At 47.7% G+C, this 16,071-nt stretch overlaps 1 protein-coding gene across 1 annotated transcript in view; it reads right to left on the bottom strand.

Moving 5' to 3' along the window:
- GUCA1C (guanylate cyclase activator 1C) overlaps positions 1 to 16,071 on the bottom strand; it is a 243,505-nt gene that overhangs the window by 111,613 nt on the left and 115,821 nt on the right. The window contains exon 2 of the mRNA XM_075333828.1: positions 5,600 to 5,749. Coding sequence (XP_075189943.1) covers positions 5,600 to 5,749 — 150 coding nt within the window. The remainder of the gene's footprint in view (positions 1 to 5,599; positions 5,750 to 16,071) is intronic.

Here is a 16,071-nt window from a genome sequence, read left to right as displayed (position 1 = left end):
GGGCATACCATGATGGTGCTGGCCACTTCGGGTGGAAGAAGCTGGAGATGCTGTTGAGGGAGCGGTTCTATTGGAGTGGGATGCGTGAATCGGTGGAAGCCTGGTGTCGAGAGTGTGGTCCTTGTACACTGAGAAGAAAGGACGAGACCAGCCAGAGGGCACCGTTACATCCCATAGTCACTCATCAGCCGCTGGAGCTGGTCGCCCTGGACCATGTTAAGCTCACCCCTAGCCGAAGTGGGTACACCTACGCATTGACCATGGTAGACCACTACTCAAGATTTATGGTGGTAGTCCCCGTTAAGGACCTAACTGGTCGAACCGCTGCTCGAGCGTTCCAGGCTTATTTCTGCCGACCCCATGGGTACCCCGAGAAGGTGCTGACTGACCAAGGCCCGGCTTTTGAAGCAGAGGTGTTTCACGAATTCTGCCAGTTGTACGGCTGCAAGAAGATCCGGACCACTCCGTACCACGCCCAAACCAACGGCATGTGCGAGAAAATGAATCACTTGGTCCTGGGGCTCCTCAAGACGCTACCGCTAGAAGAACGGAACATGTGGCCGGAAAAGCTACCTGACTTGGTCGACATGTATAATAATATCCCGTCCAGCTCGACGAAGTGCACCCCAGCGTATCTGATGAGGGCTCGGCCTGGCCGCCTGCCGGTGGATCTGGAGATGGGGTTGGAAGCCCCAGAAGCACTCCCTTCAACGGCAGAGTGGGAAAGTCGGAGGAGGGCACAGTACCGGCAAATCCAGGAGTATGTGGAGAAGAACCTCAGTCGAAGCCGAGAGCAGCAGGAGCACCGGTTCAACCAGAAGGCGCCCGCAGGTCCTTTCCAGCCAGGGGATGTGGTGCTGAAACGGAAGAGGAAAACCCACAAGCTGGATGATCAGTGGGAGCAAGTCCCTTATGTCATACAACCCACAGAATGGGTAGACGGGAAGACTTACCAGATCAGTCGTGACCAAGGGGACACCCTAGCCACAGTTTCCCGGGACCATCTAAAGAAATGCCCCCCAGCGCTGAAGGCAGAGGCCGAAGTACCGGTTCCTCCACCAGTGGAAAGGGCAGCAGAGGTAATCCACACTGTAATGGGTGACTTCCCAGCAAACTGGCCTACACAGAACGGCGCGGTGATACTTCCAGTGATACTGTTCCCACAACCCGTGAATGAAGAAGTAGTGGAAGCGGTCAACCGTGAGCCAGAACTAGTGCCAGTGCCCAGGGATGAACCTGTACCCAGCTCCCCTGCACCTCCGCCTGCCCCACACTGTAGCAGGGAGGAGGAACCGATTGTTCCCTCTACCCCACTGTCTAGTACCACTGACACCGGGCCCCGAAGGTCCACCCGTTCCAACCTAGGTAGACCCCCACTTAGGTACAGGGAGACCGTTCTATGAATGAAAGGGGTCCGCAAACGTAAGAGTGTTGCAGTTTGTTTGAAAAAGTTTTGAAAAAAAAAATTCTGCAAATGATAAGTGAAAATGATCCGAAGTTCACCTGATTCACCGTGTGATTAGCAACCGGCAGGAGCCGGCACCGTTGTCCCCGTGGGGACCGTTTAAGTTTATTTGCATGGGAACTATCCATGGACAAGCCCGTGAACTTGCAGGGCACCACAAACGTTAAGTGGCTTGTAAATATGTTGGGTACCGTTACCGTTTCCGCTATACCGTCTCCGGAGAGGCAGGTTGGAGGGAGGGCCCTGAGCAGAGCAGGCCAGGGCCCAGCCACCAAAGGAACCGGTGGCCACCCTCTGGAGGGGAAGGACAGATCCCGCTCGGGTAACTTGTGCTGGACTGTGGGTCAAGGGGTGCTGCCTGGGTTTTAGGGGCAGCATCAGGGCCAGGTTGCTTGGGTGGGAGAGAGCGGAAACCGTGACCGTATACCGTTGCAACGTTTAAGTAAATGTGCCTCCCGTCTTGGGAAGAGTTTTGATTAAAAATGTATTTATGTTTGTTTAACCCTGTTATCCCCTTTTTACAGAAAAATAAAACCGGTGTAGGACGGCAGCCCGCGGACGGTCTGCATTTTGCTAAGGGGGAATGTGTCGCCCTGGGCAAGCCAGGGGACACAGGTCACACATCACCACACCCCACACTCCAGGTAGGCACATCACAGCTAACCAGAAATCCTTGTTGCCTTCCTCCAGAGGTTGATGATGCACACCAGGGGGTGGGCCAGGCGGTTGGCTCCGCCCACCAAGGAGCTCACAACTCTGGAGGCAGGAAGAAACCAGGCAGTCAGCTCAGGGACGAGCTTGAGTGAACAGCAGATTAGCCCAGGCAGGGCTTGAGTGCAGTTGAGTCCAGGAGGAGGAAGTGGAAGGAGTGGAGGAGTAGTTTAGCCCAGGGCGAGGTTGTGTCAACAAGTGAAGCCCAGGCAGGGCTAGAGTAAACAACAGAGAAGTGAAAGTGGTGAAAGTAGAGAAGTGTAAAGGAGAGAAGCCAGTAAAGTGACAGAAGGAAAGAAAGCCTGAGAGCCCAGCTTTGTGTAGGGCCAGAACAGCAAGGTCAGCGACGGCGGTGACTGTTTGGAGGGGGACCGTTTGGAAGTTCCTGGAAGGACCCCGTTGGCTGTGTGCCCGGTGGTCTGGAGCAGTGTTCCGAAGGACAGTCAGCACCAGGGCAGGGGCCTCTCGGACCCCGGCAAGGCTAGGAGTCGCCAAATTTGCCAAATCCGTCAGTGACGGGGACGCAGATCCCCCAGCAACCAAGTCCCGATTGACGGCAACAGCCCGACCATTACCGGGGAGACACCGCCACCGCCAGGGCACCAGTTTCCCCAGGGCCAGCGCCTGCGGGCAAAGTGTAGAGCTCCTCCGGCCCAGATTGCAGTCGGGGAGCGGGTAACCGGAGGGAATCCACCGCTACCATCAGACAACATAGGTGCAAGGAAGAGAAACGTCACCGTCACCTACCGGGAGTGCAGGTGCAGCCGTCTGTGGGACCGTCCTACCAGCCGTTGGTTTACCGTACAAACTGTGTCCGTGTGTCAGGCTGAGTGAGTACCATAGTGCCGCAAGGCACAGCGCTGCCCCCGCGTCCCTGCGCCCTCCAGGCCCTACACTTCACATCTCATCACCGGGCCCCGGGATCACCAACCCCTACCCACGGAGGGGCAACACAACACCTGGCTGCTCCGCATCACCATCCCCGGGACCCCCACACTGAGCAGCGGTGGTGCAATCACCACAACCGTGGGTGGCGTCACGAACTATAACAATCCCCACACCCAACAACCCCCTTTCACTCACGGGCGAGGAGTGTCGCTCGAGAAACCCCGGGATCCGGCCCACAGCTCGAGCCACCAGGAGCAGCTGCCGGACCCGAGCAGAAGGGGTGAGCGCGGTGTGCTGACACCCTCCTCCCCGCCCGCGACACACACACCAATTGGTAGGCATACACTGGGTCAGGAATAGTGGCAGCAACCCCCACAGATGTATTCCAGGGGCCGTAAGTCCCATTCCTGGTCCCCAATAGTGTGGGTGGGGCCCAGCCAGTGGGTGTGTGGGAGGAGTCAGAAAGTGTGAGTAGACAAGGGAACCAGGAAGTTCAAGTTCAGTCAGTCTGGTAGAAGAGCAGTCTGTGAGAGGGAGAAGGAGAGGGAGGTAGTTACCTCAGGAGAGTGAAGGAGAGAAAGTGACAGCAAGAAGTTCCTAGTGGAGATCCTGGGGTCTAGTTAGGCCCAGGTGACATCTGAAGAAGGCAAGAAAGGATTCCAGGGCCACGGAAGGGCATATTGGCTCGTGGCCTGTTCCACAGGAAGATCGAGTGGAGGGATCTGGCTGCATTCGGGGAAGGTCCCCAGACAGAGGGAAGAAAGACATTTCCTCATAAAGTAACACCGAAGGCCTGGGGTGGCTGCAAGCGCCCAGGGCCACAACCTGCCGTAGATCCCCTGGGAAGAAGGCAAGATTCCAGTCAGGCAAGCCCCCTTGACCAGATTCTATGGTAGAGGCCAAGACAAGTTCATCTATCAAAGTCAAGGCTGTGAAGCCAGCCAAGGAAAGAGACATAAAAGTGGTGTACCGGTATTAACCCTAAGAATTACCTGGGATCGGCGGAGGCACTGGACAGTGGATCCCAGCATATCATGGGCAACCGGACAGCTGCCGTGTTAAAGAACACAGTGAGTAAACATCTGAAACTGCAACCTCTGGTGTCACTTCCTTTATTCCGCCCTGCACCGCATCATTCACAAAACCATCATAGACTCTTACAAGCACCAACGGTTGTCCCGGGGTACCGCTCCACCTGTGGGGGGGGCAGAACCACCATAGCTACCATTAAATCAGCCCCGGAGACCCCATCCAGCAGCGGCGGCTCCATAGCCGCAATCGACAGGTGGCGTCACGAATATATATTTCCACAAACTTTATTATTGATCATCACCCCCACAGCCGCCATATTAATTGACCCCGCCAGGGTCACAGAGTCGGGCCCCGCCACCGCTGACTACCCGGGACTAGTCCGGCCTGACACCGGGTCACCCAAAGCCCTGGGGTGGGCGAGTCACATTTTCTCCAGGCTCTCCCCATTCAGTTTCATCACTCTCCCATCCATTTCAGCCTTTTCCTTAGACCCCAGACCTCTCTGTTGTGTCTAGCAGAAAATTACTCGCATTTCCCATTAACTTGCATTGTACTCGCTATTTGCAATGAATACACAAATATTACAAAGTACTCAATACGAATATAGCAATTACAAATATTACGGTACTCGCTCATCTCTATTTGTTGCATCTTTGGCGTCTATATTATTTCAATATTTAGATTTCAGTGTGTCATCATCAGAGAATAGCAAATTGATTCGGAACAAAAGAAATTTGTTGCACTTTGTGAGTCCATTGTGAGAAAAACACAATATAACTGTTTTATTTGTTCTTGACATTCATTTTTCATCATTTGATTTGCCCAAATCCAGGAAAATGGTGTCCAGCTGGATTCTTTTGCGGGATCTCGACTTATCATGAGAAGTGATTTAAAAACGATCTGTCTGCTTTCTTTTAATATCTGTTTTAGAATATCCACAGCATAAGAATTATATGTTTTTTGAACACCTTTTCTGAGAACCCTGCATTGTGCTGTTACGCTGCATTTTCCCCCCTAGAGATGCACTGTATTTCGAAGGGACTGACAGCACAATGCAGAGGAAAATGCCCAGAAATGAAGCAGGTCGGGAAATCCTCTTGAACACACAGAAATGGTTGTTTCCACTTCGATTATGTCTTACATTCTCTCTTTCCCTCTTTTACACATTTAACCTTTCACTTTTTCTATTATCACAAAACTGGACCTAAGAAGGTATAACATTTATGCCATACATAATTCTTTTCTCATAAAAAAATTGCCAGAAACCAAAGCTTCAGTGACTGCACTAATGTAAGCTGAACTTTCTTTGGCCTCATTATTCCCTGTTGAATTCTTATACCACGTCTGAATCATGCCACAAAAATGTATCTTTCACTTGGGTCATATAAAACATTGGATAGAAACTTTAACAGACAAAGTAAAGATGAGTGATAACTAAAAATAATGTACATTTACGTCTATAAACAGTCTTCAATCCCGAGAGAGAAACTCACTTTTCCTTACCGTTAGTATACTTAGCAATTCTTTTCGGTCAATTGCACCATTTCCATCTGCATCATATAGTTTAAAATACCACTTTAATTTTTGATCAATTTTTCCTCGTAAAACCAGGTTTATTGCAGCAATAAATTCCAAAAAGTCAATAAATCCATCCTGAAAGAGAGCAAAAAAAATACCAAGTAAGTACAGGCAGCAAGAAGAACCTTTCTATTATTGCTTTGCATGTTAGTTTTTTATGTGCATTATTATGTGTTTTATGTTACATACCCTACATTTGGAGCTGCTATGTTACGTGTCCTGCATTATTCTGTGTTTGTCTCTGTACACAAGGCGTCAGCACCTGGCAAACTCGGGCAAGTGCCGGGCCATGGACCACCGGGGGGGCCCACACACAGTTGGCTGGGAGGGCATACCACTAATGGCAGCAAGCCATGTGACCGCTATGGGGTCCGTGTGTCAGGGGGGCCCGGTGCCAGTGCTGCATTATGACGTCACTACTGTGCGCCTGCTCTATCTGTACACACTTGCATTGACATTCCTGTTCATATCTGAAGCCACAACATATAGGCAGATACATTGGATGGCAGATACCTCCTGCCTCAATAGACTTTGCTCATAAGGAATAACGTTTGGAACACCATTCTAAGTCTGAACTGGGTGCAAAAACCTAAAAAAAATCACTATGGGGAGATAAGGTATGCACACCAGTGACTATGTAAGGGGAATACATGGAATAGCAGAAACTGCTGTGTGAATACTGACTTGAAAAATCCAATAGCTATATGTAAGAGTGAAAATGTGAAAAATGGAATCTGCATTACTGCCATGAACATATGAATCAAGAGAAATTTAGCTACTGAATTGATCAATGCAATAGAGCCCCAACACTACGCCAAAGTATTTCTCTACGTTGGGGTCCCTAGCTTGTGTGTGTCCTCTCATGCAGTTAAAAAACTTACCGTGTATGGGAAGCTGAGACCCAGGCTATTTATGCGTATGATATGGATTGGCAATAGGTGTGGTTGGGGAGGGTTCCCAAACGAAAAACAACTAACACATAAGGAATAACGTTTGGAACACCATTCTAAGTCTGAACTGGGTGCAAAAACCTAAAAAAACATCACTATGGGGAGATAAGGTATGCACACCAGTGACTATGTAAGGGGAATACATGGAATAGCAGAAACTGCTGTGTGAATACTGACTTGAAAAATCCAATAGCTATATGTAAGAGTGAAAATGTGAAAAATGGAATCTGCATTACTGCCATGAACATATGAATCAAGAGAAATTTAGCTACTGAATTGATCAATGCAATAGAGCCCCAACACTACGCCAAAGTATTTCTCTACGTTGGGGTCCCTAGCTTGTGTGTGTCCTCTCATGCAGTTAAAAAACTTACCGTGTATGGGAAGCTGAGACCCAGGCTATTTATGCGTATGATATGGATTGGCAATAGGTGTGGTTGGGGAGGGTTCCCAAACGAAAAACAACTAACACATAAGGAATAACGTTTGGAACACCATTCTAAGTCTGAACTGGGTGCAAAAACCTAAAAAAACATCACTATGGGGAGATAAGGTATGCACACCAGTGACTATGTAAGGGGAATACATGGAATAGCAGAAACTGCTGTGTGAATACTGACTTGAAAAATCCAATAGCTATATGTAAGAGTGAAAATGTGAAAAATGGAATCTGCATTACTGCCATGAACATATGAATCAAGAGAAATTTAGCTACTGAATTGATCAATGCAATAGAGCCCCAACACTACGCCAAAGTATTTCTCTACGTTGGGGTCCCTAGCTTGTGTGTGTCCTCTCATGCAGTTAAAAAACTTACCGTGTATGGGAAGCTGAGACCCAGGCTATTTATGCGTATGATATGGATTGGCAATAGGTGTGGTTGGGGAGGGTTCCCAAACGAAAAACAACTAACACATAAGGAATAACGTTTGGAACACCATTATAAGTCTGAACTGGGTGCAAAAACCTAAAAAAACATCACTATGGGGAGATAAGGTATGCACACCAGTGACTATGTAAGGGGAATACATGGAATAGCACACCTATTGCCAATCCATATCATACGCATAAATAGCCTGGGTCTCAGCTTCCCATACACGGTAAGTTTTTTAACTGCATGAGAGGACACACACAAGCTAGGGACCCCAACGTAGAGAAATACTTTGGCGTAGTGTTGGGGCTCTATTGCATTGATCAATTCAGTAGCTAAATTTCTCTTGATTCATATGTTCATGGCAGTAATGCAGATTCCATTTTTCACATTTTCACTCTTACATATAGCTATTGGATTTTTCAAGTCAGTATTCACACAGCAGTTTCTGCTATTCCATGTATTCCCCTTACATAGTCACTGGTGTGCATACCTTATCTCCCCATAGTGATGTTTTTTTAGGTTTTTGCACCCAGTTCAGACTTAGAATGGTGTTCCAAACGTTATTCCTTATGTGTTAGTTGTTTTTCGTTTGGGAACCCTCCCCAACCACACCTATTGCCAATCCATATCATACGCATAAATAGCCTGGGTCTCAGCTTCCCATACACGGTAAGTTTTTTAACTGCATGAGAGGACACACACAAGCTAGGGACCCCAACGTAGAGAAATACTTTGGCGTAGTGTTGGGGCTCTATTGCATTGATCAATTCAGTAGCTAAATTTCTCTTGATTCATATGTTCATGGCAGTAATGCAGATTCCATTTTTCACATTTTCACTCTTACATATAGCTATTGGATTTTTCAAGTCAGTATTCACACAGCAGTTTCTGCTATTCCATGTATTCCCCTTACATAGTCACTGGTGTGCATACCTTATCTCCCCATATCAATAGACTTTGCTGACTTACAAAGGAGTCCTTTAGGTTCCGCCAAGTTATTTGTTGTTATTACTAGAATAATAGTGGTGCATTCAGCCCTGAAATGTGATTGAATCTGCCATGGAGGATTCCAAGAGAGCATTCTGCACAGATGTGAATATAGTTATATATCTGTTATGTTTTTATGCAATATTACTACATTAAAAAGAACCTGTCATCAGGATTTTGAATGTTAAAAAAAAGTCATGGCCATAATATTGCTGTTATGACACCGATTTCATAGATACCTCCAGTGAAGAAATCAGCGGGTTGTTTTTTTATTAAATCATTAGACGTTTTGGTTGTCTAAGCTTTCGGTACTTTGGGACGGGACTGTGGGTTGGATCTTTGGCTCTGCTCTGGCCCCTCCACTACCTCTGGTGTCTGTATCATCTTCCTGTTTTATATTTTCTACTGGTGCTGTCCTTAATATGGGTGAAACTTAATCAGGTTGATATTGTGACAAATCTTAGTAAAATGGTGGCGGTGGAGACGCATGTGCAGGTTAACCTGCCGATAGTCTTCAGTACGCAGATTGAGATCTCGGCATGTGCCATCATTGGAGCCATCTTCCTGAAGACTGCCAGGGAGATCAATCTATGCAAGTGCCTCCTGGCTAAATCAGCACTGGCACAACATTTAAACCAGTCAGAAGATACAAGATACAGACACCACAGGCAATGGAAGGGTTGGGGCATAGCTGGGGAAGACCCTACCCATGGTCCCTGCACACAGTCCTGCTCCAATGCACCGAAAGCTTAGAAAATCAAAACTTCTAATGATGATTAAACAACAACCAGGCTGAGGATTTCATCACTGACAATATTTCATAAATCAGTAGAACAGTGCCAATATGGCCATACCTTTATTTTAACATGTATAATCGTGATGACAGGTTGTCTTTAATATGTGTACAGGTGTTATGTGCACTGTGTTATTAGGACCATTTTTTATAACCCAGGCTGTAGTTGCAATATTATCTGTATTATAGTATATGTTATAGATTTGTTCTACTACTTATGCAATATTTCATGTTCTGTAATGTGCATTGTGTTGCATGTAGTATATTAAACATGCTATAGCATGCATCATACTATATGTACTTTATTATGTTTGCTGTGTTAGGTGTGTTGTGTTATGTGTGCTATATGTCTTGCATGTGCTATGTTATATGGTGTATAAGGTGAATATTTAAATGCACTATGGTAATTTGCATCTGTGCATTTTCTAAATTGTTCACATTTTTTTTGTTTCAATTATATAACATTAATTTTTCACAAAACAAATGTAAAATAAAACTGCAAAGTAAAATGTACTCTTTAGTTTTACTAGTTAGTCATTTTTATCCTACTGAATTTTTAATTTGCTTACAGCTGAACAATCTGTAATATCCATGTAATCTACAGAGTTATGAAGTAACAGATAGCTCGTACAGTATATAGTGGTTACAACACAGGATCTGTATTTGGTAAACTATACTCTTGAAAACATAAAACTAAAATTGTACTTGTCTAAGGTTTTGTTCATTCCGGTTACAGTAGTTGTTTTTACAGGATGCACAAAAGGTCCAGTCACACTAAGCAACTTACCAGCGATCCCAACAACGATAGGGATCGCTGGCAAGTTGCTAGGAGGTTGCTGGTGAGATGTCACACTGCGACGCTCCAGCGAACCCACCAGCAACCTGACCTGGCAGGGATCGCTGGAGCGTGGCTACATGAGTTGCTGGTGAGCTCACCAGCAACCAGTGACCAGCCCCCAGCGCCGCGTGGAAGATGCTGCGCTTGGTAACTGAGGTAAATATCGGGTAACCAACACGATATTTACCTTGGTTACCAGCGCACGGAGCTACACGTGCAGAGAACAGGGAGCAGCGCACACTGAGCGCTGGCTCCCTGCTCTCCTAGTTACAGCACACATCGGGTTAATTACCCGATGTGTGCTGCAGCTAAATGTGCACAGAGCAGGAGCCGGCAGCACAGGCAGTGAGAGCGGCGGAGGCTGGTAACAAAGGTAAATATCGGGTAACCAAGGACAGGGCTTCTTGGTTACCTGATGTTTACTGTGGTTACCAGCCTCCGCAGAAGCCGGCTCCTGCTGCCTGCACATTTAGTTGTTGCTGTCTCGCTGTCACACACAGCGATCTGTGCTTCACAGCGGGACAGCAACAACTAAAAAATGGCCCAGGACATTCAGCAACAACCAACGACCTCACAGCAGGGGCCAGGTTGTTGCTGGATGTCACACACAGCAACATCGCTAGCAACGTCACAAAAGTTGTTCGTTAGCAGCGATGTTGCTAGCGATGTTGCTTAGTGTGACGGGGCCTAAAGGATATGACCAGGTCCGTATTTGATGTTTATGCTGCTCTAGGACGTTTAAGTTGTCACGCCCCCAACTGGTAAGTCAGACTAGAGGCCCCTTTACACACTGCAACATTGCTAGCTATATCGCTGTAACTTCACCGGTTTTGTGACGTAATAGCGACCTCCCCAGCGACATTGCAGTGTGTGACACACATCAGCAACCTGGCCCCCGCTGTGAGGTCGCTGATCGCTACAAGTCATTCAGGACGATTCTTTGGTCCTTTGTTTCCCACTGCGCAGCATGTATCGGTGTGTTTGACACCGTTACAACGACATAGTTAGCGACCCAGCCCATAGGCGTGCTAGCGTTCCCTTTCCAGCAAGGTCGTTCTGCAGGTCCGTATCGCTGCTGCGTCGTTTGCCAGATCTGCCTGTTTGACACCTCACCAGTGACTGTTAGAGACTTTCCAGCGATCCCAGCCAGGTCGAGATCGCTGGTGGGATCGCTAGAAAGTCTCAGTGTGTAAAGGGGCCTTTTAGGTATGTACACACAACATCTTTTTAGGCAGATTTGCTCCATAACCCACCTGAAAAAGTGCTAAATAGATGCATTGTAGTGTAAAAATGATGATTCTAAAGAATTATTCTAAAATGCACGTTAATCTTTTCAGCTGAACTTAATGTGACCTTCTCTAAACTTTTGAATGCACATGTCCAACTGCTCAATATTTCATTACTTTTTACCCAAATTGCTGTTCTCCAACAAGAAGCTTAATGGCAAAATTCACAGAAGGTGTTTGATTTGTCGCGGGCGGAGGGGCCGCGCTCGCTATGCTCGGCTCCCGGGCTGCTGCTGCTCGGTGGCTCGAGCGGTGGGCCGGATCCGGGGACTTGAGCAGCGCTCCTCGCCCACGAGTGAAAAGGGGGTGGTTGGTTTGGGGAGATAGTTCGTGACGCCACCCACGAGTCGTGGTGATAATGGGCACCTCCGCTGCTGGTGACGGGGATCCCGGGAGCGATGGCAGGGAGCAGCTAGGATGTTGGTTCCCCCTCCGTGGGTAGGGGTTGGTGATCCCGGGGCCCGGTGGTGGTACGGGGAGGTAGGAAGCTGGGGTGCAGGGTTGCGGAAGCGGCGCGGCGCGGTGCCGGATAGCACTGTTGTACTCGCACAAATTCACAGAGTCTCTGGTAAACCAAACGGCTGGATGGACGGGTCCCGCAGCCGGCTGCAGTGTCTTTGCTCTCCCCGGACAGGTTGATGGTGGCTGTCTTTCCCTGCACCGCTGTGTATGAATTGACTCCGATGGTTTCCCACTGGTAGTCCGCTCCCCGGCGTGTATGTACCGAAGGAGCCCGTTTTGCCCGCAGGCGCTGGCCCTTGGATTTCTAGCCTATGGCGGTGGCTTTTTATCCTCACTGTGTGGACGGTTGCCTTCTGTAGGGTCTTGGGTGTTAGGGAACCCCTGGGGTTCCGGTCACTATCGGATTTGACCGTTGTCGGCGGCTCCCAGCCTGGTCGGGGCCTGATGGCCCTGCCTTTGTGCTTGGTGCAGATCTGCTCCCCGGCTCGGTACCAGCGGGCCATCGCCTGTCCCCGGTCCTACGGTTCCGCTGACTTGCACCACCTGTTGCAGACGGCCACCACCATCTGCCGATCTTGCTGACAGTGCCTGGGCTCCTACCCAGACACTAACAGTTTCTCTACTCCACTTCTCCACTCCACTGCACTTGAACTCCAAAACTCCACTAACTGAACAAACTGCTTTTTCCCGCCTCCAGGCCTGTGATCTCCTCGGTGGGTGGGGCCAACCGCCCGGCTCCGCCCCACCTGGTGTGGACATCAGACCCTGGAGGAGGCAACAAGGATTTTGTTTGACTGTTGTTAACTGTCCAGGGGAGGGTGTGTGTGTGATGTTATGTTTGTGACTAACTGGCTAGTCCAGAGCGTCACAGATCCATGAATCGCCCAATAAATTACGTGGTTAAAATTGGCATTTAAACAGTCCTCCTCATCATGCTGTTCACTTTTTGACATCATGAGACCAAGACAACAGATAACAATTGATCAACAGTATTTTGCCATTGTGAGACTTCAAGCAGGATGTTCTCAGACAGAAGTGGTTACTGAGTTTAGAGTGTCACAGAGTGTCATCAGCAAGTTGAAACAGAGATACAGAGAGACTGGAAGAACCAGAGAAAGGCATAGAGGTGGACGTCCTTTTGGACGGATGATAAATGCCACACAACTCCATGCACATTTAAGGGCAGAAAGACCATTCAAAACATCAGCGTGGTCTGCCTGCTAAATGACCTGCAAAGGTACCTGACCACACAACAAGACACAGGCATCATTATCATGCTGGAAGAGGGACCAGTGGGCCTCAGTGCTTTTCACTGATGAAAATTGGATCACGCTGAGCCGAAATAATGGTCGCCAATGATATTGGAGACATCAAGGAGAGTGCTATGCATCAGCCACTGTTGTCACTAGATGAGCCTTTGGTAGTGGTGGTGTTAAGGTGGTGTCACACACAGCGACAACGACGTCGCTGCTACCTCACCATTTTCTGTGACGTGACAGCGGCGTCCCGTTGCTGTCGCTGTGTGTGACATCCAGCAACGAGCTGGCCCCTGCTGTGAGGTCACCGCTCGTTGCTGAATGTCCTGCTTCATTTTTTGCTCGTTGCTCTGCCGCTGTGAAGCACACATCGCTGTGTGTGACAGCAAGAGAGCGACGAACTGAAGTGAGAAGAGGAGCAGGAGCCGGCTTCTGGCAGCCTGCGGTAAGCTGTAACCACGGTAAACATCGGGTAACCAAGAAGCCCTTTCCTTGGTTACCTAATATTTACCTTAGTTACTAGCACCGCCGCTCTCACGCTGCCAGTGCCGGCTCCCTGCTCCCTGCACTCCTAGCCAGAGTACACATCAGGTTAATTACCCGATGTGTACTCCAGCTACGTGAGCAGGAAGCCGGCACTGGCAGCGTGAGAGCACACCGCTTAGCACTGGCTCCCTGCATACGAAGCCGGAGCCGGAGTACACATCGGGTAATTAACCCGATGTGTACCCTGGCTAGGAGAGCAGGGAGCCAGCGCTAAGCGTGTGCGCTGGCAACCAAGGCAAATATCGCGTAATGGTTACCCGATACTCACCTTAGTTACAAAGTGCAGCATGGCTTCCACAGCGACGCGTGTCGTTATGATCGCTGCTGCGTCTGCTGTGTTTGACAGCTAAGCAGCGATCATAACAGCGACTTACTAGGTCGCTGTTGCGTCACAGAAAATGGTGACGTAACAGCGACGTCGTTGTCGCTGTCGCTATGTGTGAACCCAGCTTTAGAGCATGGGCAGGTGTGTCTAGTCAATACAGAACAATGAATAGTACAATGACAACCCTCTTCTACTTGAATAACATAATTAATGCAGTCATTGTGCCTTTGCATGAACAACACAGGCCTAATTTATCTTCATGGATGACAATGCTCCAGCTCATCAAGGCTGCATCATTACAGAACATCTGTTGGAGACTGGAGGACCTCAAATGGAGTGGACTGCATTTTCTCCAGACCTGAATCCCATAAAAAGCCAATGGGATCAGCTGAGTCACCATTTACAGGCTCGTAACTCTGTATTCCAGAACCTCAATGACCTGAGGGCCATCCTTCAAGAAGAGTGGGATGCCATGTCTCAGCAGACATTGTGAACAGCAGGGGACATTGTTGTCAAGCTGTAATTGATGTAATTGATTAATGACAAGTTAGAGACATTTACATTTTTTGGGGGGTATACCCACCACTGTTGTTGGCTTTTGTTTCGATTAATTGTTTGAGATGAGGAAATCACCATTGCATGCGTCTACTTAAACGCCCTACTTTCATGATAAAACATCACTGTGGCGTGAATGTTTTACGTTTTACATATATTTCAATCAAAAAGCAAGTATCATTAACATTTTGTGAGTAAAGTATGTTCATTCTTTTGAGTTTATTTTTTTTTAAACACAAACTTTATTTCAGTTTTCAAATTACACGCACAGACAATGCCCAAAAAAGGAAGTATGGACAACATAATGTATATAACGTACATTCCCCGCTTTTGAGGGTTTTCAAACTCTTAAAACTGCATTGCCACTCCATACTGCAAATTTTATTTAACAGCCTATAAAGTTTACATCCAGAACCTCTCCTTTGTTACACTAACGAGATTTCCATGAATACTAGTGCCGTTGTTTACACCCTCTGTGTATGAACCTTCAATTCCTGCAGGGTACCCTGAATATCTTCCCAGAGGTACCATTCCATGTATGTGAAGGGCGAGACTATTGCTTTTATGTCTGACTCTGTGTATTGTTTCAGCATAAATTTTCTCCATTTCTTGAAGAAATTCTCAGTCAGTATATCTTTGTTTTTTTCTGCCTCCAGTTTTTCTATTTTAATAGAGCTTTAACCTGGCCCACTACCTCCTCCAAGGATGGAGCAGTGCCCTCTAACCATTTGTGCAGTAAGCTCCTTTTGCGTATCATGGCTATACTATGAAATAGTTTTGGTATGGTAACCTTGCGTGACCCTTCGTCTCTCTCCTCTCCCGCATCTTTGTAATGGAAAAGCCACAACATCGGGTCTAATTCCAGTTCAACCCCCCAAATAGTCACGACTAGTCCCCGTACCTCCCTCCACAATTTCTGACTCTCCACACATAGCCATATCCCATGGAACAGATCTTGCACTTGGGGCAATGCTGCACTGTATTTATCCTTGTCTATCAGGCACATGGAAACCATATATGGCCCTATGTACAAGCTGGAATTGGGTATCCCTCCACCCTTCATTGATTAACGCCTTTTTCATGTGCATCCACCCTTGCAGTATCTTGTCCCCCGCTTTCACATCCCCCAACTGTCTGACCCAGGATTCCGTGACCTTAACTGAGCTGGGTGGTGCTAAAACTTCTCTCAGGTCTCTGTAAAGCACCTATATATTTATTTCTGCTAAATCTTTTATAATGACCCAGTCTATGTCATTTGATAGTTATTCCCTTTTGACATCCCTGAGAAGCTGAATAACTCCCATGTTGACTTGCGCATATTATCTATTCTGAAATGGAGAAAGCCCATACCTTCCCACCACTTCTCTAAAAGTTAGCCATCTGTTTTCTGTTTCATGAAACAAGTCTGCCACTACTTTTATTCCCTTTTCTCACCATTCCGTGAAGAGCCCTATCCAATCGGAAATCTGAAAAGCCCCATGTGTTTAGGTACTTGGAAATTCCCTAAGACAGATCATATTTCTTT

The sequence above is a fragment of the Anomaloglossus baeobatrachus genome, chromosome 2 (assembly GCF_048569485.1).
Source record: "Anomaloglossus baeobatrachus isolate aAnoBae1 chromosome 2, aAnoBae1.hap1, whole genome shotgun sequence".
Classification (NCBI taxonomy): domain Eukaryota; kingdom Metazoa; phylum Chordata; class Amphibia; order Anura; family Aromobatidae; genus Anomaloglossus; species Anomaloglossus baeobatrachus.
Note: the sequence above shows the minus strand (reverse complement) of the source record. Positions and strands in the feature narration are given on the sequence as shown.